General features: G+C 45.2%; 1 protein-coding gene across 1 annotated transcript; it reads right to left on the reverse strand.

The window, feature by feature from the left end:
- Positions 1 to 12,214: 12,214 nt before the first annotated feature.
- On the reverse strand, positions 12,215 to 14,249 carry ADRB2 (adrenoceptor beta 2). Its single transcript, XM_037161918.2, has one exon. It carries the CDS (start codon positions 14,013 to 14,015, stop codon positions 12,759 to 12,761), a length of 1,257 nt encoding a protein of 418 aa, XP_037017813.1. The 5' UTR covers positions 14,016 to 14,249; the 3' UTR covers positions 12,215 to 12,758.
- Positions 14,250 to 21,894: the final 7,645 nt, after the last annotated feature.

The raw sequence follows: 21,894 nt of genomic DNA on the forward strand, positions 1-21,894 counted from the left end.
CAGACCCTGAGAACTTCCTACACAGAACCAGAATTTCCTCTTGTGTCCCTGCTGGCATTTTGTTTCTGCTTTAATGTCTCCAGAAACAGGAAGTAGGTTAAACTTTCAGGCTATTGTAATTTTTAGAAAGTTCTAGTCTTCATCTGTCTCCTAGACGTATCTATGCATTGGGCCCAGAGCTGCTCTTTTGTTTGCAAAAACGAAATCCGCTTCCTCCCAGTGGCACTCTGGATAATTTGAAAACAACTTTCACTTTTTTATTCCAGTGTCCCTCCTTGTGTGCTGAGCAGAGTGGGAAGTTTGCATGAAGCTAATCGGTGTCCTCTCTAAAACAAACACATTGAACCAAATAGACAAAAGCCCATAAATAGCACTCTGTGCGCATGCTAGGTCAATGTAGGTCAACCAGGTATGTTTCCTGCAAGGCTGCTCAGAACGGTTACTGTGCTGCTGCAGAGTGTGAGCTTCGACCTGGAAAACACTGCAAAGTTTCCCAACCTTTGGCCTCCCACACTTTTGTGCTCTCACCGTTTTTTTCTCCCAATGTACCTTTTAATATTTTCCGCATATAGCATCAGAAACACTGGAAAGGGCTTCCTTACACAAATCTAGGTTCTTACTATCATTGTCTCTAAGCTTAAAAGTCAGGCTCCTCCAACTCTTTATTTCAAGATAAACTGTCGGGTTTTCTTTCAATTTTTGCTCTTGTAGGACTGTCAAAATAAAATACAGGATGCTCAGTTACATTTGAATTTCAGATAAATGATTTTGGGGGGGTATAAGTATCTTCCATGTAATATTTGGAGCATACTTATATGAAAAAAAAAAGTTGTTGCTTATGCGAAATTCAAACGTAAATGGATAGCCTACATTTTTATTTGCTAAATCTGACAAGCCTAGAAGGGTCAACCTTCTTCCCTTAAAAAATGTGGACCTCAGAACTAGACACAGTTCCTAGCCACATTTTTAAAAGGAAAGTAGTAATATTTTTATGAATGGTTAGTGGCCAGTCTGAGGTTGACAGATAGCAGATAGTTTTCTGGATCTACTGGCAAAGTCCAGATACACCTTATTATATTTTTTCAGCTCTTACCACTATTCATAAGTATGTGTTAGTATTAGCAAGCTGTACCCAAATACCATTTATAGTTCCCCTTTCATCGTCTGTCTTCTTCATTAAACTGTAAGAAACTAAACAAAGGGGCCAACCATGCTCTGGCTGGGTGGCTCAGTCGGTTGGAGCATTGTCCCATACACCTAAAGTTTGTTGGTTTGATGCCCAGTGAGGGCATATACCTTCGTTGTTGGTTTGATCCCTGATTGGTACCCAAATGGGAGGCAACCAACAGATGTCTCTCTCTCTCTCTAAAAATCAATAAATACATCCTCAGAGGAGGATTAAAAAAAATAGGGACTGTGTCTACTGTGGTCATGGTTGTACCCTTGGTAATTAGCACTGGCATATATACATGTTCAAAGAGCTTTTGAACACATGAATACGTGAAGTACACACTTTGGAAAGCTAAGTAAACCAGGTAAGCTGACACTCCAAGAAGAAGAGATTGTCAGTGGGAGCTTTCCTCACCATTGGGATCTCTCATCTTCCCCAAGCTTTCCCAGACCCACGAAATCCTGTTCACTTGCACTGAAGCCAATTCTGTTGGAAGATATGTGTGCAAAACAAGAACATCTAATTGCTATGACTAAAATAAAACATTTCAGCCAAACACAAGCCGTTTTCCAGAAGTTAAAATACTTCTTGGAGCCTGCAATTTTTATCAAGGTGTGGAACTTGGCCCTTCAAAGCAGGCTGGCCTGTGCCCAGTGGGTGTGGGATTGGGGCAGATTACACTGGGTTTTCCCACAGAAACATCCTGGTTTGAGAGGAGCTGGGCAAAGTGAACAAGGACAGCCTCAGTGGCGGGGCAGATACAAGAAGCCGGGCACAGGATTCCACAGCTCTGACCTGGTGAATGTGCATCTAGTGTCCGGCACATGCATGGAACCAGAAAGGCTTGGGCCTTTGTGCTAAGTCATAGTTGGTGGAGCTGGACACTGCCCACTCCTCATTTGAGCTACCAGTGTTTGCAGCTCATTCCCATCCTGGGACTCTCTCTGAGCAGGCAATTACTTATCTGCAGCTTGACAACTGTGGCTTCAGTGATGGGGGTTGTTAACTATGAATTTATTTATAAGACAAAATGCAGCAGAGAGCATAGAAGTACAGTGAGAACAGCACCAGGTCCTAGGAGGGTAGCAGAGTGTAGTCAAACTTGTGTTGTTTCCCAAGGATAAATATGAAGACCAAGTTCAAGTCCTACCCCAGCCATGTGTTAGCTCCATGCGCTTAAGCAAATCTTTTAACCTAAGTCTTTTTGTCTGCAAAATGGGAACAACTGGGCAACCTCAGGGCTGTGAGGATGAGATGAGACGGCAGATATAAAAGCTCTCTGGAAACTGCCGAGTGTGGGATGACAGGAGAGATAGTTACAACACAGCGTCCCCTTGAGCATAGCACTCGGGCTAGATGGATCTGGTAGGTTGCTGCCAAGATAGCACAAAATAGCACCCAACTGGGAGAAAAGAAGGATGTTCCTTACACAGCCTGAAGCAAAATAAAAAGGGCTTCCAATTACATTATATAATTTCTTTTAATTATGGAAGAAAACATTCGCCAAGCACATGTTTGAAACCATACGCTCTCAGTGGGTAGGAGCCTTTGGACTATGAAAAAATCCCTTGGGAACATCTTTATGGCCCTGACATGGGCAGCTGTAGGTAAGCCTCCAGTTAGGCATGAATGTTCCTATTGATTTCCTTGGAGACTGTTGCTGGCCCTGGCTAAGGCCTTTGCTGGCTTTGCTGGTAAACAGGAGCCAAATGTACACAAGTATAGTTCTATTTCATTGGAAGAAAAATAATGCACGGTGTTGTGGCTAATAAATTCCTTGCTACTTCCCCTGCTGTGAGATGCTACACCCACTGGAGAGAAATTCGTTCATGTGTCAATATGTGTGTACGTGAGCTTACTGTGCCAAGGCAGCAAGGGTCAGAGCCGGGCATCGTGCCTGAAGAAGGCTTTCCTGCCGGGCTATGTCTGTTTCTTCCTCCTGTGTCGCATTCCCTGCAGCGGTCACTTAGGGAGCATGCTGCATCGAGTCCCACCGCAGTCCCCACCAGGACCTGCAGACCTCGGATTCCCTGGCCTTATGTTTACTTCTCAGCATTGCCAACTCACTACAAAGAGCACTGCAAGCCTGGAGCTGGGCAGAAGTTCTGCTGACAACTCTGGGAGGGCACAAGGCAATCTTTATGCAACCCGACCTGCCCCTCCACCCCTCAGCACCTGGGCCAGGAATAGTCAATGATCGTGTTTTGGAAGAAACCCCGCCTTGTCACTGGGTGTCCTGAGCCAAGAGGAGAGGAGCAGGGCTGAAGGCACATGCATGAGGCCAGCTGCAAAGTGCAGAGCTGCGAAGTCACAGAGCTTGGCCCTGAGCACCCCTTCCCTAGCCCCGCCCCGAAGACAGGCCTAGTCCTGATGGTGCCCTGTAAGGAGGGTGTCTCCCAGCCTCCCCACGCCCACTGGATTTATATATACCATACATATAAATACATATGGGTGTGTTCACAGAGGCAGCGTTTGTAGGTGAATACAATATGTAAATATGCATTTCTAAGAAACACACAAGTGTGCCTGTGAACCCACACGTGTGCACTGATCTGCGTGAGGATGCTCAGCATGAGCAGGCACACCTTCAGAGATAGCCTCAAAATACACATCTGATCTCTGCTGTAAACGTATCAATGGCTTCTAAATGCTCTCAGGATGAAGACCTTAACGGGGCCTACATAACCCCTCAGTGTTGCCCCTGCCTCCTTCAGCACCCTGCTGTGCTCTCCCTCCACACAACAGCTGCACTGGCCTTCCTTTGCTCAGACCTTCCTATGCACCAAGTTTCTTTTCAGCACAGGACATTTGCACCTGCTTTTCTCCCTGAGTGGCCTGTTCTTCTCTCCTTCCTAGCTTTTCTTTAGCTCTCAGCTGAAATCTTCCTTCTTTGAGCTCTCCCTATTAGTCAGATGTGCTCAAAATACCCTCTATCCCCTTCATAGCACTGACCACAGTTGTAATTTTGCATGCATTTTACACACTGACTCAGTAAAAGCAAAGGTAAACTATTTTTGTTCACCTACTGGTCTTCAGCATCAAACAGGTCCTGGCACAAAAAAACACAACAACATGTATTGAGTTAAGGGTGTTATATGCTTGCCTAGGAAGAGGGGTCAGTATATGAACTTGACCTGAGGTAGCAGTGGGACTGTGACTATTTGACATGGCATGTTTATTGATTTGGAGCACATCAGTGGGCTTAGGAACCCTCATGTATGGATTTATCTAAGAGAGAATGGTCAGATCTGAGTTTGTCAGTGTCCTATAGGTGTGTACGTATTCATGTGGGAGTAGACATAAAAGACCCTTTAAGTGAGTGTATATCCATGTGAAAATGCATGTGCGTATCTGTGTGAATATGGGTGTTGGCATCAATGTTAAGGTCTGTGTGTGTGTTTATTTAGGTGTGTACATCTGTGGAGGTATGTGAATATGTATGAGTAATACTCTTCTCTGCAACTGGGCGGGTCCCCCTTCAGATTCCTAAGTAGGAGGGGTATGTACATTAGGCAAATTGATTCATATAGACCTTAGTCTGATCTGCCTTAACCAAGGCGAGTGTCCAGGAGCAAAGGGTACTGGACAAGGAGCCCGTCACGGGAGCAAAATGCCCCTTTCTGCCTGTGCTGCTCTCTCCTGGTCTCCATGCAGAGGATCCAGGGCCAGGTGACCTCAATGCTAGTGTGAGGCAAAACTGTGTACTTTCAATCAAGTCTCTAATTACTCAAGACAATTTTCACCTTCCTTTTTTATAGTAATGCTGCATTTATAATTATTTTAATCTACAATGTTTTATTTGATAACACAGAAAAATGAAGATTCTGCTTACTTGACAGCATTGCTATTTTCGTGAATGCATACAGCTCTATGGGACCTCTTTTCACATGCCTACATCCTACATCTTGTGCTCCTGAGCAGGGAAGGGTGGGGAGGAGATGGTGTGATTTCTAGGTCCCTGAATGCAATCATCCTCAGAGCACCTGCTTCATGGTCCTCTAAAGGAAGTTGTGGCAAAACGCAATCCCCGGCCCTCAACCACAGCCTGTTAGATCAGAATCTGGGGGATGGGGGAAGGGGTGCCAGGAATGTGCATTTTCTCAGAAGTTCCCTCAAATCATCAGGTTGGAACCCACTGCCATAAAATAAAATAATATCAGGAAATTCACACCAAAACTGATCCCACTAACCCTTCCACAGTTCCATAGAAAGAGGTTTCAGATGCTGGCCAGCCAGGCCCTGGAGGCTGAACCTTGGTTCTCTTAGGCTGAGGAAGCCAGGTGAGCATTTGGATTGAGAGGAGACACTGTGGGAACTTACACAAGAACAGGAGTCTGAATGTTTGTGGAAAGAACAGGCTTATTGGTGTAATACATCTCATGAGAACAGTGAGTACCTCTCAAACAAAACAAAACAAAATAAAACAAAGCAAATAACAGGGTTGTCTGCAATATTTAGAAATGTCTAATAGGCTTTTTATGAAGAGAAGAACTGGGCAGTAGAATGGAGACAGAATTGGGATTATGAGGGAATCTCCCCAGAAAAGGTAGCTGTGGCTTTTAGATGCAAGGCCGCGGGCTGCAAAATCAATACGGTGTGGTTGAAAAGAAAACAGGAGCTCCCCGGGACTCCGCTTTGGCTTTGTCATGGGCGTCGCTGCTGTGATTTTTAAAAAAAAATTGTCTTCACTTCTTAGATAAATGAACACATTAGAAACTCCAGTCTTCCCCTCACGGCACTGAAAAAATAATAATGAAACAAGCAGAAGAGACGGTCCTTTGCTAGTCCCTGAACTACCGCATGGCTGACCCCGCCTCCTGTGGCCGGGGTTTCTAGGTCAGTGCTCCAAGGGGTGATGGGCTGGATCAACGCCCCTCTCATCCTGATAATATCTAATGGGAAACTTCAGGCTTGGGCAGGGGAATGGGAAAAGCTCCCCATTTCTAGATGTCAGGGGTTTTCTGACTCGAAAGTAGTGATTTGACTTAGTGCGAACTAGTATTCTGTTACCAGGAGCCTTCCTCTGCTTCCTACCTCTCCGGGGCAGCTCAGCCCCACCGAGCTCAATCATGATGAAGGACGGCGTGCTGCTGGCTTGCAGGGTCACCTGGTTTCCTAGTTTCTACTTAGCCACAACCTACCTAACTGGCATGGGCTTTCAGCTTATTTCCAAGCTCAGAAGTTAATCAGGCCTCTCTGGAGCAAAAAAAATTCCCCGGAGAATTCACAAAATGTACCCATTAGAAATGTCTTCTTGGTGTGGTCTCTTTCCTTCTCTTGCTGTGACCCCTAAGCATAGGGCCTCAGGTACACCTGGGTTTACTCCAATGGGCTCTGGAATCTTCAGCAACTTAACCCCTTTGAGTTTCAGTTTCTTTTTCTATATGATAGGGGCAAATATAATCATTAGCCATTATTATCGCAAGAGGTGCCCAATGGAATAGAAACCTGCTGTTGCATTTTTCAAATAGTAGCTATTGGTCACCAAGTAATTTGAATAGGCTTATTTTAATACCAGTTCATAGGCGGGGGCAGAGGCACAGGCACGTAACCAGGCAGACAGAGCCCTGCCCCGGGGGTTCCCCAGTGAACTGCTTTGAAAGTCAGAGCCCAGGTGCAGAGAGCATGCTTTCAAAGAGCCAAGTATAGAAACTTCTTTTCATCCATTAGCAAGGGGCAGGGAGGAAGCATTCTGTTTAATTTATAAAATGTATCTCTGTAACCTTGTTCCTCAAAATATGGTCGATACACCGCCTGTGTTGGAAAAACCTGCTGAAATTGCCAAAATGCATATTCTTGGGCCCCAGCTCAGATCTCCCAAGCCTCAGGCTCTGGGGGTCCAGACTCTTTTGTGCCCCTAAAACTTGAAAACTGCTGACTGTTGTATACTGCCCAGCCAATAGATCAGAAGGAATTATATCTGGATCATATTATGCATAAAATATATACAAGGAGGCATTTAAAAGTATTAGCAGTGGGTTTAAAATTTTATGAATAATCTAGTAATTCCATTTTTATTAAAAAATATTTTCTTGCACACTTAATAGCCATGCTCAGGACAAGGACTGGGTCCATATGCATCCCAGCAATGATGGTTGTGTCTAGCTGGTAACGTTATATGTGATTTAGCTCATTTTGTGCTTTCATAATTTTTAAAAAAAATGTCCTAGAATGAGCTCTATTACTTTTTTAACAAGAAAAAGAGCGTACTTTTAAAATAAAAGCAATGCAGCCAGATGCACAGCCACGAAGACTTCCTGAAATCTTATAGAATTTTGGAGAAAGAAGGAAATGCAGGACATGTGTGAACCAAACTATTTCTCATAAGAGACGATGAGACAGATCAGAGCAGGCAGGTCACTGGTTAGTGGCTGGGCTAAGCCAGACCCTGCATCTCCAGGCTCTCAGACCAGAGGGCTCTGAAGTGTTTGGTGCTGGCCAGGGGCCTGCCTCCCTTCCTTTCAGGCCTGTGAGGGTGACGGAAAGACCACAGGAAGCACAATGATTTTGAGGGTGGGGTAGGATGTAATAGCCTTTGCAGAGTGGACTAGGCAGCCTTCATTATTCTCTCTCTGGGAGTTAGTAGGTCATTTGCAAAAGGCATGGGAAGAACAGCTGATGAAAGGGTCTAATAGTTTGGAAAACTGCTTAACCTTACTGCTCTATTTCTGGATTTCCACCAGGGCCAAGGACTGTTGAGATCCTGATTTCCCTCAGAGGTTTTCCTGTTTAGGAATGTAGTGAAACCTCTGAAATGCAACTGAATTGGGGAGAAGGCTAGCTGGGATCAGGGGATGGTCTAAATACTTAAAAAAACATTCAGGTCTATTGTTTCAAAAACACAGAATCACAGATTTGGAAGGAGCTTAGTCCAACCCCTGCTCTGCAGGAACTCTGTGTGCTTCGTTCTGCACAGAACTTCATGTGGGCTTCCTAGAAGGTTCCTGATGACAGGAAGCTCACTGTTCTGTTGGATAACCTCTTTCACTCTTAGAAAAGTCTTTCCTTACCTGAGCCGAAATGTACCTTCCTGTGAGGTTCTGCTTGCCTTCTAGTTTTTGTATACAAACGATAAGCCCTCTCCCTCGATGGTTTTAAAATAGCTAAAAGCACCATAGTTATTATGCACCAAATAGTCCTTTTTGCAAGCTAACCACCACCAGGATATTCCACCCTTATTTATATGACAAATGCCATCAACTCTAATTAGAAATATAAACTGCTGTTTCTACTTAGCCTGTATCTATCTAATCTATCTATCTATCTATCTATCTATCTATCTATCTATCTATCTATCTATCATCTATCTATCTACCTTCAGAGAGCTTAGAGACCACCTACTTGCACTGGCCCCATTATTTTACAGATCCAGGCCTCCTTCCACCTTATCCTGCCTCCTATTATTCAGAAGACAGCCATACTTCTCTAGTTCTTGAAAGTGCTTGGGAAGTTTGTTCTCTTAGGTATGTCAAAAATCCCTCCTTCACATTATATTTGCACTGCCAGTGAAGTAGGGACTGGTACAGAGCTGAATTGAGTAGATATTATATTGTCAGTGAAAAGTCTCATTCAAAGTGCTTCTGCCCTCCTTGCTCTTTGCTGTCTGTCTGAAGATCATCTATCTCCCTTGTCTCCAGTAATAGTTCGAATGGACCGCGCACCTATAGGGCCTCGTAGCCCTGCCACATTTTCCTCACTGCTCAGTTCAGGAGACCTTCCTAACTCCGCAACCCAACATTTGTTTCTGCTTGCCCCCGTGCTTGTGTAAAGCTTTCGCATCCTCTTTTCAGTGTGCGCTGATTTTCTGAAAAGACAAAGCAAAGACTCAGAAGAGCAGACCAGGCATTTCGGCAGCTGGTTTCCTGTCCCCAGTCCTCGGCAACCATGTAGTCACATGCTTCAGAGGGAACATTCCTCCGTGCCCAAACCACAGCACTCTCCCTCTTCTCTCAACGAGGCATTGCATGTCCAGTTCTTACACTTGTTTTGGCACCAATCAGAAGCTGCCTCCAGCTGCTTCCTGGTTTGCATGTGTGCTAGGTAGGCCCCATGGGTGCTGGGCTCGCTTGGACCTGGGTTCTCATCCTGACCCTGCAGCGGGACAGCTGTGTGGCTTTGGAAAGTTACTTAAGCTTTCTGAGCCTCATTTTTCTCAGTTGTTGGATGAAGACAGTTATGATACCTACATCAAAAAAGGCTTTCAAGAAGATATAATACCTAACAGGTGCCTAGCACAGTCCCTAACATTTAGTAGGATTCCATACAAAAGATATGTTTAATACTAGTGATAAGATGCTACAGAAGGAGAGACTGAAGCCTGTATTTTTCTCATACTGCACATAGTACGTGCTCTGTTACTACCTCCCAACTGATTCTGGTCTAGGCTTCTTTTGGCAGTAGGTTCATCAGAAAACGTCTAAGCATCTTGTAATGACAGTTCCTCTTTCCAACTCCTTTTTCTCAGATTCCTTTCCCCAATAGTGATCTCGGGGTGGGAGGAACCCACTCTTATCCTGCCACTTTGCACATCTGTCAACTTGCATCTCAGGATAAGGTTCTCATTTGACAGACTCTGAGAACTTGCTGTCCAGGCAAAGAAAACTTTATGATGATGAAGCCGACACAAACTTTAGGTAACCAACCTGTCAGCAAACAGAGAAACAGGGGGACACTGACAGATTCCTGTCCCCAAAAAGAAACAAAGCAAAATAAAAGGAGGTAAAAAGCAAGGGACTGAGACGTGCCTAAAATGCTCCCGCTTGTCAAGCTCTTTAAAGCTGATTACATTTCTGAAAGTATTCCTAAAGGGACATGAATATGGCTGCACTCCCTTTCACCTGGGGGTCTGAATTAACATTTGTAGCTGAACTTGTAACTGAAATTACATCAGATTCTCCTGCAACCAAAAGAGTATATGCATGTATATACATATATAGTTTACTAACAATATTTATGAGGACAGAAAAGTTTCCAACTTCTTTTTAAGTAGGACCATGGGAAATTTCTACCCAGGGTGGCTTGAAGCCCCTGGCAGGTCACACAAAGTTAAAGATCTCCCCGCTGCCCGAACTGCTGAAGACACCCCTGAAGATATCCTCTGTGGACTCTTGCTGAGTAAAAGAACCTCCTTTTTCTTGTTCTTACTGCATATTTATTGCCTGAATTTTGTATTAAAAACCAAAAACCAATACACACATCAACTGAAATGAGTTTTTTATATGACGCCCCCAGGTCAAAGCCCCCATAATTGAGGGTGAGGGCGGAATTCGACTAGCACATGGTAGAGAGAATACACCAGCTCCCAGACTGCCTGACAGCTGGGTTCCCTGGTTGTATCCCCATCCCTGGCAGCCTTGGCTTCTTACCTTGGACAGGTCATTCCCCTTTACAGGCTTTTGGTCTCTTCTGATACCAAATGCTGTCTTTGGGCTCTTCCCAGTCTGAGATCTCATGAGGCTACAAGGAGTGGGGACGTTAGCTGAAGAAGCTGCCTGCACCTCTGGGTGTGGGGCCTAGGGCTGGAGGTGAATGTGGTAACAGGTAGGAAAGCCCTCAGAGAAAAACTAAAAGTGCTGAATGGCAGACACTCTCCAATTCTCCATGTTCCAAAATCATGGGCACCTAACCTTCTTCATTGCTCATCCAGACACCTATCACTGAGCTAACAGGAAGCAGAAGGGGCCAATGCTTTTCTGGTTGGGGGCCGTGGCTGGGACAGAAGGGAAGAGAAAAGTGGAGTCAGCTTCATGAGCCAGTGAAATGGCAATGAATCCTGCAGGCTGATTTCCAGGCTGCCGTTGCCAAGGAGGACGATCCACTTGGTCAAACCTGGGCCAAGCTCTGGCTCAGACACACAGGCAAAAATAGAAAGGGGGTGAGAGAAGAAATGTGTTTACTTTTGTGATTTTTCCTCCTGTGCCTTCTAACAGCATTATCTCACCGCAAACTGGCAGTAACTGCTCCCAGGCCTGGCTTCCATTGATAAAGCCTCCCAAATGATTCACGGCCATAGGCAGTGCCTGGGCAGCTGGAAGGCAAGTTTGGAAGGCAGCAGAATGGACTGAAAGGAGTACTGGCCCTGGGCCTGTCATTCACTGGAGAACCATGAAAAATCTTTCTCTGTGGCTGTACAAAAGAAAGGGCTTACATTAGACAGAATCTCAAAATCTGTTCAGGTTTTTGAATTACATCTGTGCTGTCAGCCAGGGGTGAATGTACCCTTCAAGGGGTATTGCAATGTCTGGGGACATTTTTGGTTGTCACAACTCAGGGGGTGCTATTGCCATCTCATGACTAGAGGCCAGGGATGGTGCTGAACATCTGACAATGTACAGAACAGACCCCACCGCAGAGAATTATCTGAGGCTGAGAAATCTTGGTTTAGAGTAAAGGAAGGAGAGTCAAAGGCAGGGGACAGGAGGGACAGAAGTGAAGAGAGAGGGGGAGTTAAAACCCTGTTTCTAGGTCATGGGGTATGCATCAGTTAAGTGTCTTCCAAAGTCCTTTCAGTTTCCCTTGAAATTACAGGGTGAAGTTTAGTACTTTTTTATTTTTTTTACAATAACTTCTGTCTTAGTCTTCAAATGCCAAGCCCCAATGCAGCACAAAGATCCCCACTATAAGACACAGCAGAGACACAAATGTAAGCAGCTATTAAGCAAGCAGAGCTAGAAGGTGGGTGGCGGGGGCGCAGGAAGGGACAAAGGGATGCTCATGAGTCCATTTCTATGAGTCAGTGTTTCTGATGTAACAACATAGAATAATCACCGTAGGACTGGAGAGACGAGCTAGGCTGGGAGCAGGTAGAACTGACCTGGGGCCCTAGAGTAGGGAGAGGTGCGTGTTGGGTCGCCTGCTGCGACAGATTCAACTGAACTGTCTGTCCAAAGGCAAATGGAGGGGTTAAACAATCGGGGCATGCCGTTTCTGCACCAGTCCACATGAAGTCACCAGGCAGTTATTACAAATAGTTACCTGTGGTTTCCAGTGGGAGAGGCAAGCACACTCCAGTCAAGGGGTTTTGGAGAAACAGGTGCAATGAAGTCATGGTCAAACAATTTATTTACTGTAAACTTTAGACTTTGCTCAGGAAAACAACGGAAGATCCCCCTGAAATCCCTGCCTTGCAACACCCTGTTTTAGCAAATAAGAGGAACTGGGACAGACCATATTCACAGCTGTATGGTCCAAGATACTCCTGAACCTCCATTCCAAGGGTGCAAGAAGGAAGGTCTCCTTCAGATACAAATTACCAGCAGCAATATATTACTCCTAATACTTGACCAATGAGGTAGATACACAGAAAGTCATCAAAACACAGCAGCCCCAGGTCCTCTGGGACTGAAGCCCTTCAGGCATAAACTTACAAGTTCCATGCAAAGAGGAACTGAACTGTACAATCACTCAACAATCACTCAAATACATTTTCTCTTTTTTAACAGCTTAAAAAAATAAAAAAGGGGCAGAAGGATGTTCTTCCTTCTGCACATCTCTATACAGTTTTATTCTAAATTTATTACACTCAAGTTAAATAGTCTGTTTAGTGTCTTTTGAGGGGTGGGGGGCCTTAAAAAGTAGAAAAACCACATCAGAGCAGTGAGTCATTTGTACTAGAATTCCTCCCTTGTGAATCAACACTATCATTAGGCACAGTACCTTGACAGTTCCCAAAGTCTTCCCTGCCTGGGGCATCATCACACAGCAGTTTGTGGTCTTTCTCCTGTCCCAGGTGACAGCCACTCTGCTCCCCTGTGTAATCAGATTTGTCATGGCTGTTGCTGGAGTAGCCATTCCCATAGGCTTTCAGAGAAGACCTGCGCAGGCACAGAAGCTCCTGGAAGGCAATCCTGAAATCCGGGCTTCGGCAGTAGATGAGGGGATTGAAGGCAGAGTTGACGTAGCCCACCCAGTTCAGGAGGATGTAAACTTCCTTAGGGATGAGGTTATCCTGGATCACGTGCACAATGTTGACGATGAAAAAGGGCAGCCAGCACAGAGTGAAAGTGCCCATGATGATGCCTAAAGTCTTGAGGGCTTTATGTTCCTTCAAGTAGAACTTGGAGGACCTGCGATGTCCATGCCAGCTCCTCCCATCCTGCTCCACTTGACTGAGGTTTTGGGCATGGAATCGGCCCTCGGATTTGTCGATCTTTTGAAGTTGTCTTTTGGCCACCCGGAAGACCCTGGAGTAGACGAAGATCATGACCACCAGGGGAAGGTAGAAGGAAACGATGGAGGAGGCAATGGCATAAGCTTGGTTCGTGAAGAAGTCACAGCAGGTCTCTTGCGCATAGCACTTGATGGCTTCTTGGTGGGTGGCCCGATACCAGTGCATCTGGATGGGCAAGAAGGAGGTAAGGCCTGACACAATCCACACCATCAAAATGACCACCCGGGCCTTATTCTTGGTCAGCAGGCTCTGGTACTTGAAGGGTGACGTGATGGCAAAGTATCGATCCACTGCGATCACGCACAGGGTCTCAATGCTGGCTGTGACGCACAGCACGTCAATGGAAGTCCAAAACTCGCACCAGAAATTGCCGAAAGTCCACATTTTCATGAGAATGTGGCTGGCTCCAAAGGGTACCACTGCCAGGCCCATGACCAGGTCAGCGCAGGCCAGGGAGGTGATGAAGTAGTTGGTGACCGTCTGCAGACGCTCGAACTTGGCAATGGCTGTGATGACCAGCACATTTCCAAACACGATAGCCAGGACGATGAGCGACATGACGATGCCCATGCTCACCACCCACGCCTCGTCCCGTTCCTGCGCGATGTCTTGGTCCGGCGCATGGCTTCCGTTGGGCACCAGCAAAAAGTCAGTGCGATTCCCGGGTTGCCCCATGACGCGCAGGCTGGCAGGTGAACGCGAGGGCTGCGGGCGCACTCCCCGCGCCTCAGAGGACTGACCTCCGGCGAGGCGCTGCAGGCAGCGAGGGGATTCCTGGAAGCCTCATTCAGCGGCCGTGCGGTGGGTGTGGTGGGTGCGTGTCCTGCACTCAGCTTGTGGGGTGATCCAGGCTCGCGGTATCTGTCAGTCCCAGCCTGTGACCTGGAGCAGCCGCCTCGGAGTGCGCGCTGTCCGTTATGTGCACAGGACTTTAGGGGAACTGCCTCCTTGATGACGTATGGGAACTTTCAGCCAATGGGGCGCGGGCAGCCCCAAAGAGACGAGGCCCCTTCCCTTTCCCGCCCCACCCCTCCCTCTCTCTCCCAGTACTGGGGCTGGCACGGGCGCGGCCCTGGGTGGCTCCCGAGGGCTGGAGCTGGGGCTGGCGAGCTTACCAGCCAATTCGAGAGCTTTGGGCTCCTCTGTGGCTGCTACCTGTCTGCCCTGGGCGCCTGTGCGGCCTGAGGTCTCAGGGCAGAGGGCGGCACGCAGGCACTCCCCTACATTCGGAAACAGCGACAAATGTTCACGGAGACATGCACTGACAGGCACACATGCACCCGGACGGACATGCTCGGGCTTATACGGAACCACAGCCATCGACACTGAGACACACCCGTCCAACACACCGACAAACACCCTGGCTCTCGCGCACCCAGGCTGACAGGCGCAAAGTCACCCCTGCCCAACAGAGAGATAAACACAGTAGCACCCAGAAGAGGAAAGGCATAGGCACACACAGAAAGAAGTAAACACGCAATGCTCCCTTGGAGGCGAGCAGAGCGCCCCATTCAGGTTCTCCAAAACCCTCACTCATACACCCCGACCTCCACCCTCACCCGCGCAGGGACACAGACATATTCCCTTTCAAACATTTGGCAAGTCTACAGGAGGTGACTTCAACAGCTGCTGATTTCCTCAGCACGGTCGCTGTCAAGAACTTTGGGTGCCCTCCTTGGAAATCTGCAGGCATTGAGACATACAATTTCACCCTTTGGGTTTCATTTGGAGCCAAGGTATATTATATGCATGGATGTGTTTTAGAACAGAAAGAGAAAGTTGTATGCCTTAATTTTTAATTTTCAGGAGTGTGGCATCACTCCCTCATTTTTCTGTTGGAATGAAAATGCGTTGAAAATAGAATCGTTTTCTTTTCAACCTCAATTTCTTTAGTAATCCCATTGCAATTAGAAAAATGCTTTCTTTCATTTGCTGTAAATTGGTTGACCTGTTGGGTTGAGCCATTTAAAATTGCCACCATTCTGTAGCTTCTGACTTTGAAAAATGGCAGTTGTATATGGTTCAAATTATTATGAATATTAGCATTAAGAACACTTTGAAGCCACCGAAAGCAAAAGATAATTTCCCCTTAAAAAGAAAAGTCAGACCAAGCCTTCCTCCCAACTAGGGTCTTTGTCTATAAAATACTATCAGTTGCATGTGGCACATGACTTTACTGTTAAAAAGAAACTCATTTTCAAGGTTTGATTTCACATACATTTCAGTGTCTTTGAAAAACTGAAAGTATTTCATGCAGTGTAACCAACATACTTTGTTGATTACATAATAACATAACAATGGCTAACATGTATGGGACATTCTGTTTTGTGTTTTTCATGCATTATTCCATTCAGTTCTTCCCACAGTCCCATGGTGTGTGTGTGAGGGGGGTGAGACTATTTTTAGCTTGATTCACAAATGGGGCTCAAAGAGAAATATAGCTTGCCCAGGGGCACAGGCTTGGAAGCGCCAGAGGCAGAAGCTGAACCCAGGTCTGCCTGAGTCTAAAACCCATCTTTTAATTTTTCCAGTGTTCTGCGTCATCATATGCAGAAATTGGAGTTGGGAAGAAGTGGCGCAGCTGGAATTGGAATGCCCAGGTTGGAGATTCCCCCTGTCTTAGAACTTTCTCGCTCACTTCCTTTAGGCAAATTGGAAAGATTCGGCCTAATCTCCTCCATCTCTGAATGGGGAATAAAGTCACTTTCACTGGGCTGAGTGAGACTCTAATGATACAATAAAGGTGAAAATGCTTTGCACATATAAATGCTGCATGAATGGGAGTTATAAATACTGCACAAATATGGGTTATAAATAAAATTTATATAAATTACTTAGCAGTTCAGAGGATGGTTAGTCTTCTCTAGTAGAACAATAAAATATTTTTCTCTAGAAGCAAAGCCCAGAAACATGATTTAACCTATATGCCCCCGGTAGTTGCCTCCAGTAACAGAAATGAGTTTTGCAAGGCTGATGCCTTAAAAAACAAATAGGTTCCATAAAAGCCACAAATATTAATTAAGGATTTATTATGTTCACATAGCTTTCAAAATATACCCACCTCATATTTGTGTTTTCCAAAATTGGTTCTGGTATGATGCATTTTAGGAAGAGGCGGTGTCAGTGAAGCAACAATGTTTCTTTAAATATACATCTACCCCAAATTGTGGAACTGAGTCATTTAAAACATCCTTCCTGTTTGTGAAATTATGGAATAAATAAGCATGTTGTTCAACCTCCCCACAACAAAAAGAACAAAGAAAGTTCTTTTAGGACAAACTTTAATCGATCATCTAGATATATACATAAGTCACTTAAAAATTTGACTTTGGATATTTTGGGAAACACCTTTTAAAAAACCCACAAACACTAAAGCACAAGGGGAAGACTGCTTATGTCAACGAGGAAGCTCCAGGCCTTTGCCCACCAGCCTTGCCAAACGGGCAGTCTTTTTGTCCCCTCCCTCCCTGTCCCTCTTCCTCCCCCTCACTCCCTCTCCCTCTCTCCCCACCATCCCCACATTGGTAGAAATTTCAAGATATCTTCACGCCAAGGCCAAGAGTCTTCTACTGACTTGTTTTTGAATTACAGGATTAGAGAGAGTTGGGGTGGGAAACAGTTTTAACAGATCATTTAGCTTATTCCCTCCACTCCAGTTTGCAAAGGAGGAAACTAAAGTGCAGAAATAAGAAGTGTCCCTTTGAAGGTGGCAGGGAAGATTAGTGGTTCAGGTCTGCTCCTAGTGCCACATGTTTTGACTGCCCAGCACTGTCCTGTCATTTCTCAGCAGAAGAATTTGGCTGGAACTGCTTACTGGGCTTTTGGCCTTAGAGAGTTAGTGCTCAGTTGAACTGGAAAGTTCTTAGCAAACTAAATACACCTTTATCTGATGTAAGAAAAAACAGGCTCTTTTTATGGTGATTGATAGTGCCTAATTACATATTTTGTCAATCCCTTAAGACATTGATTTGTCATTTCCTGACTGCCAAACAGGAAAAAAAAAAACCCCAAACAAACCACATTTTGATTTACCGAGTGAATGTTTGAATAGGCGTAAGGCTATGTGGTGCCAGAGAATGTCCTCACACCAAAGGCTGGACAGTTTAGGAAAATCTTATCCCGGTCTTGGTTTAGACAAGATTCCTTCCATCTTTATGACCCTCCAAGCAGAGAAACATCCTTAGATTTCTCTCTAAATGATGGTCTTTAATGTCTGTCTTTAATATTATCTCTGTACAGTTTCATCTTATTAAATTTGCATGAAATAAGATTAAATGCATGTAAAACGTCTAGCATACTGCCTTGGAAAAGAGATAGCTATTACTGTTATTATCTTCTTTTTGAATCAAAATGCATATATAGAATGCATATTTGTCTTTTTGTATCATATTGTGAAAGAACACTTGGAATGTGGGTAATGAGTAATTTATTTTAAATCTGAATTGCTGTGAAAAAAGAATGAAAGGGAAACAAAATTTGGTTCCTTAGAAAGAAGAAGTATAATGAAAGTCACCATTATCATAAAGTTATAGAGCTGGGTGGGATGTTAATGGTTTTTGAATGAAGTATCTCGCAGCCTACTCTGCTCTTTACACAATGCAGCCACTAAACTCTGAGACAGCCATCTCTAGGGCTGGCAAGGTCATCAGCGCTTGTCAGCGTGTGTTTCTCCAACCTTTCAGATACAGAACTGAAATCCATCTTCTTAGAGCATCTACCCATAATCTTAAGTCTGCCCCCTTGAGGCCACTCAAAACAAATCTCTACCCTCTTTGCCAAGGCTGTCCTTTAAACTTTTGGGGCAATTCCCTAGAATTCTCCTGATCGCTCTCTTCTCCAGATTGTTCTCTTGGGTCTAGAGTCTCCTTTACCAACATGGCAGGTCTCTAACATTCATTGTTGGGTTTGTCGATGTCTAATCTTACCATCAATACCTGGAATGATACTAGAATAAGTCATGCAATGATCAATTTACAATCACCTTGGCAACCACGAAGTCAGCAGAGCAACCAGGAAATCTTTTAGAACAGCTGATTATACCAGATGGATTTAATTTCCTGCTATGCTAGCGTTTTATGAGAGACATGCTAATAAATTCTCCACATCTCAGGAGGACTCAACAAAGGGAGATGGTATTAAATTAAAGCAGGAGAGACTTCAGTTGGTCATAGGGAAAGGCTCATTGGCCTGAGGAGATTCAATCATTCAAAGGGGCTAAACTCTAGTAGCTTTTCTCAGTTGGGTTTTTGCAAGAGAATTAAACCCTACAGAAAATTATTTCAGTGACTATTCTTCCCAAAGATGGTACATGGCTATTACCCTTCTAGGGACATATAGAGAGATGATGTCATTCCATACAATGTAATGGGTGCCTTAGGGAACAGGGCTGAACTCTCTTGCTGAATCTGAGCATGTTGATTGGATGGGGAGATCTTCAGACAGGAGAAAGATGAGTGTGTCTCGAATGCTTCTTTGTAACCGAAGCACTTTGGGGCAAAGGAGAGAGCAGGGATGGCAATCTGTAGAACTAGATGCTGATCCCAGAACAACTATAATGTTTTATAAAACCTTAAAGAAGCCATCTTCTGTTTTTGAGCCTCAATCTTCATTCATGCAACAGGAGTCTGAGTTTGGGCTAGGTGACATCCAAGGCCTTCCTGTTCCAACCTGAACAAGCCTGTGGTGGGATGGAAGCACCTTGAGGGCCACTGAGTAGATGAGTTCCTGACTCTGAAGAGCCACTGAGGACTTGGCAAGTAGAAACCACCAGTCCTGCAAAACAACTTGGCTGTGGTTTTCCTTTCCCCGTAGTTCACCATTGTGATCCCTATGAATATATTTCTTAACATTGGCTTGCTTCTAAAACTCAAATACATTTATTTTTAAAGAAAATTTTGTTTACTTCCATTACTACATGTGGAAAAACTGGTGTCATCTGCCATAAATAGTAGGTAACCATGAGCATGAAACAATGTTAATTATTTCTAGCTAGATTTTGTTGCCTGACAAAGTTCTGAACCCGAGGCTTGCACTCCTTTTATTTGAAAAGGAAGGTTAGCAAGTCCTAGGGAGATGCTAATGGTCTTCTAGCACTAAATGGGACTTCTCCCACCTGCTTTCAAGATTGAAAAAAAATTAAAAAGGAAATGACTCCTGATTAGCGCACTATGATTTAATGCAGTGTTGCTGAAGGATGTAAAATAATTTCATTATAGCTAAAGGTATCACAGCCCTAGACTTGGGCTGGTAGGTTGCATTGCTGTGATGGAGGGAGGGCTTTGGAGCCAGATGGCTCTGGGTTCCAACCTTGGTTCTGCCCTAAACCGGCTGAGTGCCTCAGAAAGTAGGCTTAAACCCTGTGGGCCCCCAAGTGTTCCTATGTAAAATGAGGCTAAACTTCCTTGGATGATTGCTGGGGGAGTGGAAAGAATGTGTGAGAAACTGGGTTTGCAGAGAAGAGGGAACCAAGAGACAGAACAGATCAGCATTACTGAGGGTGGCTGAGAGTGGGGTGGGGGAGTCAAGGAGTGGAGGCCATTGCCATGCAGGGGTGAGTGAGCAGTGGCCCCGAGAGTCTGTAGGTGGACAGGAAGGGGTGATGAGTTCAGATATGGCTGTGTCAAATTTGAGGTTTTGGTTGGACATCAAAGTGGAAGTTAAAATACCTTAGTGATTAGGCCACAGGTTTAAAGTGATGGGTCAGCACAGTGGAAGCGTTCCCTGAACAGTGTACTCTCAGAGGGTGCTTCTGACAGCTAAATGAAGTCATGCATTTCAGGAACTTAGCACAGTGTTTCAAAAAGAAAAGTGTTTAATATTGTTGTCGTCATCATCATTGTCCCTATTGTCATCATTTTCAGGACACTACATTTGTTTCTCAAAGGGCAGTACTTAAATGAATAAATAAATCGGTCCAATGCGGGGGAAATCTGTGAGCATCAAACTACTGATGGTAGTAACCATGGGGGTGGAGTTTTGAGAGGTGTTTGGGTGGGATTTCCTGATAGCCGCTGCTGAGATGAGGGTTTGTGTACAAGTGATAGATGAAGGGAAGGGCTCTCAAGAGAAACCAGTCAGGCGGTGGGAGAAGCCAAGCCAGCGTGTGGTTTCACATGAAGACCCAGGCCTGCCTGGCCCTGCAAGGAGCTTGGGAGCAACTCTGGAGCCAATTGCTTGGTGTGACATCCTGCTTCCTCCAATTCTTAGCTTTAAAACTTAAACAAGTTACTTATTCTTCTTGTATCTTGATTATTTCCCCTGTGAATTGGAGTTACTGATGATATAGTATGTTACAACCTTATGAGGGTGGGTATGAGGACCACATGAGTTAATATCTGCAAAGTGGCTCAGACTGGCCTGGCATATAGTAAATGCTAAATTAATTATTGATATTAAACCAGGAGAAGGCAAGGACAGGTCTGGTAGCTATGGCTCTCAGGAACTTCCCACAGGAAAGAGGGCTGAAGATCTCTCAACTGCTAACTACCCAGTGCTGAAGTGTAAGGAAGGACCTGCCTGAAAGAAGAAGTGAGAGGATCAGCAGTATCTACTGGAGAGGACAGCAAGGAGGAGGACTAAAGGGGAACCAAGGGGAGGAGTTAAACTGACTGTGGCTGCAAAGAAGGGCAAAGGAAGAGAAATGCCTTTGGTCTGCTCAGGAAAGGAAATAGGGCTGGCATCTCTTTAAAGCAGCACCTTCTTTCTCCTGGGTGGCACCTGGGGACAGGTCTCACTGGGTCTCACAGGACATCCAGATGACCCAGGTAAGTGGGCAATGAAACACTCCCTGGGCTCTGATGAGGGAGAGTGCTATCCCAATGCTCACAATTCCTGTATGACTGCCTCTCTAGGTCTTGGTTTCCTCCTCTGTCAGGTTGGAATGAAGTGATTGCATTATAGCCCATCTGTGGCTCCTAAGGGGTATGAAAAACAATAGGCATCATTTTTATTTATTATGTGTATTAGATACCAGGAGTTGGGCTTAGCACCTTACATACATACTCTCTTCTTTTATTCTCCTTTCTGTACAACATTTCCAGGTAGGCACAGATATTCCCATTTTACAGATGGGAAAACTAAAGGCTTAAAGAAACTGAGCAGATTTCCCTAGGTTACATAGGAAGTAAAAGGAGCACAAGGGCCTCAAACCCAGCTTTGCCTGATTGAAAGGCTTATTCTGAGCTGCTCACTGAGGAGTCAGGTGCAGAAGTCCAGACTGAAAGGGAGGGCTGTGTGCTCAGGCTGCCAACGTGGAGGTGCCCTGGTGGTTGGGGTCTCGCAGCTGAGTTTTACCAGACTGCTTAGGCAAAAAAGTAGCAGCTTCCAATCACTTATGAAAAAGAGGCTAAATGACCAAGATTTTGGACGAAGCTTCCTGGTCACGATTTCTAAAAAGAGAGGGAGGATATTAGAGGTTATAAGTCATTGGCCATGAGCTTCTAGGCTTTGCCCGTGCCTCTTCCTCCAGTCACAGCCTTCCCCCATGCGACCCACGTTTCCTCCTGCACTGGCCCCACCCACCCCAACACACACACGTTCACATCGTGTCTCACCA

Source organism: Artibeus jamaicensis, unplaced genomic scaffold (assembly GCF_021234435.1).
Source record: "Artibeus jamaicensis isolate MK-2021 breed Jamaican fruit bat unplaced genomic scaffold, CSHL_Jam_final contig_432, whole genome shotgun sequence".
NCBI classification, from domain to species: domain Eukaryota; kingdom Metazoa; phylum Chordata; class Mammalia; order Chiroptera; family Phyllostomidae; genus Artibeus; species Artibeus jamaicensis.